We start from the raw sequence: 7,500 nt of genomic DNA, 5'->3' as shown, positions 1-7,500 counted from the left end.
ATGGGGCTGCGGGTGCGTGGGGGGGGGGTTTCCTGGCTGCTAATTGGAGGGTTTAGCTGTTTGTGGAAGGAGCTGATTGGCTGCTGGTGTTTGGTGGAAGATTTCTGCTTTATTAGGGAGAAACATTAACGATAAAATCAGTGTAATCTGCAGGGGGATATGTATATGTAGGGTGTGTGTGTGTGTGTGTCTCTGGGTGTGTGTGTTTGTGTGTACAGCTTGAGACACATGGAGATTCATCAATCACAAGAGATCCCCCCCCCCCAATAATCAAAACCGAATCAAAAACTTTTTCTGACATTTTTGCCACTTTTTTTAAAGAAAATTTTTGTCGCCTTTTTGAATTTTCTTTCCTCCAATTTGTTTCCTTTGTTGATATTTTTTTCAATAATTTTTTCCGATGTTGTCGATGTCTCTTTTCTCGATCCGTGCAGACATGTTTGAGATCTCAACCCCCGCCCCCCCCCATACACTCAACACATAATTACGCTTCAGGATTTAAAAGTTGCCGATCCGATTTCTTCAGGATGTTTTTTAACCGAATGAGCTGCAGACAAATGAGCAGCATTCAACGATCAACGTCCCCCAAAAGGCCCAATCAGCGTGGCCAAAAGGCCCAATCAGCGTCTCCCGAAGGCCCAATCAGCGTCTCCAAAAGGCCCAATCAGCGTCTCCAAAAGGCCCAATCAGCGTGGCCAAAAGGCCCAATCAGCGTCTCCCAAAGGCCCAATCAGCGTCTCCAAAAGGCCCAATCAGCGTCTCCAAAAGGCCCAATCAGCGTGTCCAAAAGGCCCAATCAGCGTCTCCAAAAGGCCCAATCAGCGTCTCCAAAAGGCCCAATCAGCGTCTCCAAAAGGCCCAATCGGCGTCTCCAAAAGGCCCAATCGGCGTCTCCAAAAGGCCCAATCGGCGTCTCCAAAGGCTTCATCGTCTCAAAGGCCCAATCGGTCTCCAAAGGGCGTCAGTCTCCCAAAGGCCCATCGGCATCTCCAAAAGGCCCAATCAGCGTCAGAAGGCTCAAATATCATCTCCAAAAGGCCCAATCAGCGTCTCCAAAAGGCCCAATCGGCGTCTCCAAAGGCCCAATCAGCGTCTCCAAAAGGCCCAATCGGCGTCTCCAAAAGGCCCAATCGGCGTCTCCAAAAGGCCCAATCGGCGTCTCCAAAAGGCCCAATCGGCGTCTCCAAAAGGCCCAATCAGCGTCAGAAGGCTCAAATATCATCTCCAAAGGCCGTCAGTCTCCAGAGGCCCAATCAGCGTCTCCAAAGGCCCAATCGGTCTCAAAAGGCTCAGCTCGCTCCAAAGGCCTCTCAGCTCTCCAAAGGCTATCGGCGTCTCCAAAAGACCCAATCAGGGTCTCCAAAAGGCCCAATCGGCATCTCCAAAAGGCCCAATCGGCGTCTCCAAAGACCCAATCGGCTCGCCAAAAGGCCCAATCGGCATCTCCAAAGGGCCTCCCCGGTGCGTCCAAAAGGCCCAATCAGCGTCTCCAAAGGCCCAATCGCGTGTCTCCAAAGGCCCAATCAGCGTCTCCAAAGGCCTCGTCGGTCTCCAAAGGGTCCAATCGCGTCAAAAGGCCCAATCAGCGTCTCCAAAAGGCCCAATCGGCGTCTCCAAAAGGCCCAATCGACATCTCCAAAAGGCCCAATCAGCGTCAGAAGGCTCAAATATCATCTCCAAAAGGCCCAATCGGCGTCTCCAAAAGGCCCAATCGGCGTGGCCAAAGGCCCAATCGGCATCTCCAAAAGGCCCAATCAGCGTCTCCAAAAGGCCCAATCGGCGTCAGAAGGCTAAAATATCACCTCCAAAAGGCCCAATCGGCGTCAGAAGGCTCAAATATCATCTCCAAAAGGCCCAATCAGCGTCTCCAAAAGGCCCAATCGGCGTCTCCAAAAGGCCCAATCGGCATCTCCAAAAGGCCCAATCGGCGTCTCCAAAGGCCCAATCGGGTCTCCAAAGGCTCGTCGGTCTCCAAAAGGCCCAATCGGCGTCTCCAAAAGGCCCAATCGGCGTCTCCAAAAGGCCCAATCGGCGTCTCCAAAAGGCCCAATCGGCGTCTCCAAAAGGCCCAATCGGCGTCTCCAAAAGGCCCAATCGGCGTCTCCAAAAGGATCAATCGGCGTCATCCGCCGCCATCATATCAGATATAATTTCATTTAAATGTGCTGTCGGCGCTTTTGCCGGGTTTTTTTCTACGTTAATTTTTCCACTATCAATGCTTTCAACATTTTTCTTTTTTTATTGACATTTTTTTTACCCTTTTTTTTATTTATTTATTTTTTTTACACTTTTTGAATTTTAACAATTTTTTTAGATTTTTTTTTTTCAAGTTTTTTTCTGATGTCTTTGTCGCTTTTCTTTTTATCACCTATTATTGAGGGTATTTAGGAAGTCTTTTGTCGTTTTTCTTCTACATTTTAGTCTCTTTTTCTATGTTTTGTTTCTGTTCGCTTCTTTATCCTTTTCACCAAATCCAAATGATTTCTTTATAAAATAAAAACCGAGAATTTGAATGATAATTGTCGGGTGAAATACGGCCGCTGATTTGTGGTGGAAGTTTTAATGTAGAGATTTTAAAAATGATCAGTGTCAGGAGTGTGATTTCTTCAAATGTTTAAACTTCTCTCACAGTCTTTGCTACTCAGCCTGAGCTGCAGTTAAAGCTGCTTTAATTTGTTGTTTTAAGTTTCTCATTTTGTATGAATTGACTCTTAATTATGACTGCAGATGTGACAAATAAAGTGCCAATAAAATATATATGTTTTTACTGAATAAAACTAACAGTTAAAACCAACGTAAACTAAAGTCTCCGACAGATTCATTAACAGAAACAAATAAATGAATAATAATAAATTAATTATAAGATAAATCGCTCATATTATGCTTTTGTTGTACTGTACAATGCTGCAGCTCCTCTTTTCACCCTGTGTGTTGAGCTCTCTGTTTTAGCTACAGAGTGAGACATCGCACTTCTGTCCCATCTTTGTTGGGAGTCGCACATGCTCAGTAGCTAGGTAAGGACTACTAGCCAGTCAGAAGCAGAGTATGAGGGCGTGCCCTGACAGTAGCTAGGTAAGGACTACTAGCCAGTCAGAAGCAGAGTATGAGGGCGTGCCCTGACAGTAGCTAGGTAAGGACTACTAGCCAGTCAGAAGCAGAGTATGAGGGCGTGCCCTGACAGTAGCTAGGTAAGGACTACTAGCCAGTCAGAAGCAGTGTATGAGGGCGTGCCCTGACAGTACCTAGGTAAGGACTACAAGCCAGTCAGAAGCAGAGTATGAGGGCGTGCCCTGACAGTACCTAGGTAAGGACTACTAGCCAGTCAGAAGCAGCAGATTAGAGGGCGTGCCCCTGACAGTAGCTAGGTAAGGACTACTAGCCAGTCAGAAGCAGAGTAGCGAGGTGCCCTGACAGTACCTAGGTAAGGACTACTAGCCAGTCAGAAGCAGAGTATGAGGGCGTGCCCTGACAGTAGCTAGGTAAGGACTACTAGCCAGTCAGAAGCAGAGTATGAGGGTGCCCTGACAGTAGCTAGGTAAGGACTACTAGCCAGTCAGAAGCAGAGTATGAGGGCGTGCCCTGACAGTAGCTAGGTAAGGACTACTAGCCAGTCAGAAGCAGAGTATGAGGGCGTGCCCTGACAGTACCTAGGTAAGGACTACTAGCCAGTCAGAAGCAGAGTATGCTAAGTAGCAGTGTAGTGTAGCTGACTGAAACAGAGTAAGGTGATCTCGCGTGTTGTCTTTGTCCTCATCAAAGGCCCCTACAAAAATGGCAGAGGTTTGAGGACAAACAGCTTCTTTGATTAAGTGTGTTTTTCGACTTTAAACGCAGATAATTTGAGCCAATCACAGCTGATGAATCACAGCAGATGAAACTGCATTGTGAGTGATGGAGCATCTGTGGATTCATCCATCTTTCTGCCAACAGATGAATTTGTATGGCTTGTAGTTGTGTTTTCTGCCAGCTGTCTGATATTATAGTGGATGGAAGTCCATTCTTACTGTCCCCTATACAGTAGTCTCTTATTACTGCTTCGTCCATTCTTACTGTCCCCTATACAGTAGTCTCTTATTACTGCTTCGTCCATTCTTACTGTCCCCTATACAGGTAGTCTCTTATTACTGCTTCGTCCATTCTTACTGTCCCCTATACAGGTAGTCTCTTATTACTGCTTCGTCCATTCTTACTGTCCCCTATACAGGTAGTCTCTTATTACTGCTTCGTCCATTCTTACTGTCCCCTATACAGGAAGTCTCTTATTACTGCTTCGTCCATTCTTACTGTCCCCTATACAGGTAGTCTCTTATTACTGCTTCGTCCATTCTTACTGTCCCCTATACAGGAAGTCTCTTATTACTGCTTTTCATTCTTCTTACTGTCCCTATACAGGATTCTTATACTGCTCCATTCTTACTGTCCCCTATACAGGAAGTCTCTTATACTGCTTCGTCCATTCTTACTGTCCCCTATACAGGAGTCTCTTATTACTGCTCGTCCATTCTTACTGTCCCTATACAGGTAGTCTCTTATTACTGCTGTCCATTCTTACTGTCCCTATACAGGTATCTCTTATTACTGCTTCGATCCATTCTTACTGTCCCCTATACAGGTAGTCTCTTATTACTGCTTCGTCCATTCTTTGTCTTCTATACCAGGTAGTCTCTTATTACTGCTTCGTCCATTCTTACTGTCCCCTATACAGGTAGTCTCTTATTACTGCTTCGTCCATTCTTACTGTCCCCTATACAGGAAGTCTCTTATTACTGCTTCGTCCATTCTTACTGTCCCCTATACAGGTAGTCTCTTATTACTGCTTCGTCCATTCTTACTGTCCCCTATACAGGTAGTCTCTTATTACTGCTTCGTCCATTCTTACTGTCCCCTATACAGGAGTCTCTTATTACTGCTTCGTCCATTCTTACTGTCCCCTATACAGGAGTCTCTTATTACTGCTTCGTCCATTCTTACTGTCCCCTATACAGGTAGTCTCTTATTACTGCTTCGTCCATTCTTACTGTCCCCTATACAGGTGGTCTTTTATTACTGCTTCGTCCATTCTTACTGTCCCCTATACAGGAGTCTCTTATTACTGCTTCGTCCATTCTTACTGTCCCCTATACAGGTAGTCTCTTATTACTGCTTCGATCCATTCTTACTGTCCCTATACAGGTAGTCTCTTACTGCTTGTCCATTCTTACTGTCCCTATACAGGTAGTCTCTTATTACTGCTCGTCCATTCTTACTGTCCCTATACAGGTAGTCTCTTATTACTTCGTCCATTCTTACTGTCCCTATACAGGTGGTCTCTTATTACTGCTTCGTCCATTCTTGTCCCCTATACAGGAAGTCTCTTATTACTGCTTCGATCCATTCTTACACTCCCTATACAGGTGTCTCTACCGCATATCCAATGTCCTCTATACAGAGCTTTATTACTGTTTAACGTTCTATTGTCCCTTCCGTCGTCTGTCCCTGCCACGTTCAACGACCTTATTGTCCTTTATGACGCTCATCGACTCTTACATTGTCCCTATAATCCTTATTAATTGCGTCATCCCTACCGTCCCTTTATATGGTCTCGACTTAGCTCAACGACCTCTTAGCTGTCCCTATATAGGCGCATTGTTCATCGACCTTGTCCCCTATCCTTTGTACTGTCCACTGTACACCCTTTATTCTAGTCTTTGTCCCTTATAAGTCTTTATTACCCTTGTTAACCCCTCATTGTCCCCTTTATTATCGTACCGACTTCCTTATTGTCTTATTGCTTCAACGACTTAACTTGTCCTATACTGTTCTCGACTTTATTGTCCCCTATACTTTGTACTTGTTTCATCGATCTAATTGTCCCTATAGTCTTTTAATTGTAACGACTTACGTTCATTAGCTCTGTTCATCGATTGTCCCTTTATTAATTGCTTCATCGACTTAATTGTCCCTTATATGAAGTCTTAACTGTAACGACTTACTGTCCCCTTTACTATGACATTGTCCTTACTGTCCCCTTATGAAGTCTATACTGTCACCTCACTTGTCCCCGAGCGTACCTCTATGTCCTTTAAAGATCTTATCGCCCGCATTGTCCTTATAGAAGTCTCTACTGTTCTCGACTTATTCTCCCTTTATCTTATATTGTTACGAATGTCCTTTATAGAAGTCTATTGTTTCTTTCTTATTGTCCTTTATAGTTCTTGTTTATCCATCTAACTGTCCCCTTATGTCTTTGTGCACGACTTGCCTTATAAGGACCCACCTTTAATAGCTTAACAAACTGAACTACCACATAGTCTTTATACTGTTCTCTACTTACTGTCCTTTACCTATTACTGCTCAATCGACCTAATTGTCCTATATCACTGACTTCATTGTCCCTTTACGAAGTCTCACACCATTTTTGTCCCCTATAAGTCTTTATTACTGCTTAACGCCACTATTGTCCCTTATACGACTATTGTTCAACGACTTAATTGTCCCTTTATATGCTACTGTCTCTAATCTTACTGTCCTTTCCGATAAGTATAGCTTCACGACTCGTCCCTATAGTCTTTATTACTGCTTCAACCATCTTACTGTCCCTATACAGGTCCTTACTACTGCTTCATCTCTTACTTGTCCCCTTATACAGGTCTTTATTGCTTCATCCATCCTACTGTCCCTATAGTTCTTATTACTGCTTCATCTTTATCCTTATTCGTCCCTTATTACTGTTTCGTCTTATCTACTTGTCCCCTATAGTCCTATTACTGCTTCCATTCTACATTGTCCCTTATTCGGTCTCTTATACTGCTTCTCTATTACTGTCCCCTATATGCTTATTACTGTTTCATCTACTCTACTTGTCCCTTATAGAAGTTCTAGACAAAAAAGTCTTTATTACCGTTTCTCTTATTCTATCGTCCCCTTACACCTTAATTGCTTCATCTATTCATTGTCCCCTGTCTCTTTATTATCGCTCGTCTATTCTTACTGTCCCCTATACAGTCTCTTATTACTGCTTCGTCTATTCTTACTGTCCCTATAAGTAGTCTCTTATTACATGCTTCACCATTCTTACTTGTCCCCTATATAGTCTTGTACTGCTTATCATCTATCGCCCTCATATAAAGTCTCTTTATTACTGTTTCTCTTATCTTATACTGTCCCCTATACAGAGTTCTTTCACTGCTTTCGTCTATCTTTACTGTCCCCTATATTAGTAGTCTCTTTATTACTGCTTCTGCTTATTCTACTTCGTCCCCTATAGAGTCTCTTATTACTGCTTCGTCCATTCTTACTGTCCCCTATACAGGTAGTCTCTTATTACTGCTTCATCTATTCTACTGTCCCCTATACAGTCTCTATTACTGCGCCATTCATTCTACTTTGTCCCTTATACAGTAGTCTCTATACTGTTAATCGATTCTTATGTCCCCTATACATATCTCTACATTGTTCTTCCCATTCTACTGTCCCTATAGTAGTCTTTATTACTGCTTCATCTTATTCTACTGTCCCCTA

General features: G+C 43.8%; 1 protein-coding gene across 1 annotated transcript in view; it reads left to right on the top strand.

The window, feature by feature from the left end:
* The window catches only part of LOC120565555 (collagen alpha-2(I) chain-like), a 7,373-nt gene extending 4,931 nt beyond the window's left edge, over positions 1-2,442 (top strand). Inside the window, exons 2-6 of the mRNA XM_039811442.1 lie at positions 593-900; positions 1,038-1,190; positions 1,345-1,388; positions 1,577-1,918; positions 1,979-2,442. Coding sequence (XP_039667376.1) covers positions 593-900; positions 1,038-1,190; positions 1,345-1,388; positions 1,577-1,918; positions 1,979-2,150 — 1,019 coding nt within the window. The 3' untranslated portion in view covers positions 2,151-2,442. The remainder of the gene's footprint in view (positions 1-592; positions 901-1,037; positions 1,191-1,344; positions 1,389-1,576; positions 1,919-1,978) is intronic.
* The last annotated feature ends 5,058 nt before the right edge of the window (positions 2,443-7,500 follow it).

The sequence above is a fragment of the Perca fluviatilis genome, chromosome 9 (assembly GCF_010015445.1).
Source record: "Perca fluviatilis chromosome 9, GENO_Pfluv_1.0, whole genome shotgun sequence".
NCBI classification, from domain to species: Eukaryota; Metazoa; Chordata; class Actinopteri; order Perciformes; family Percidae; genus Perca; species Perca fluviatilis.
The sequence above is the reverse complement of the archived record's forward strand: the minus strand, read 5'-3'. Positions and strand labels throughout refer to the sequence as shown.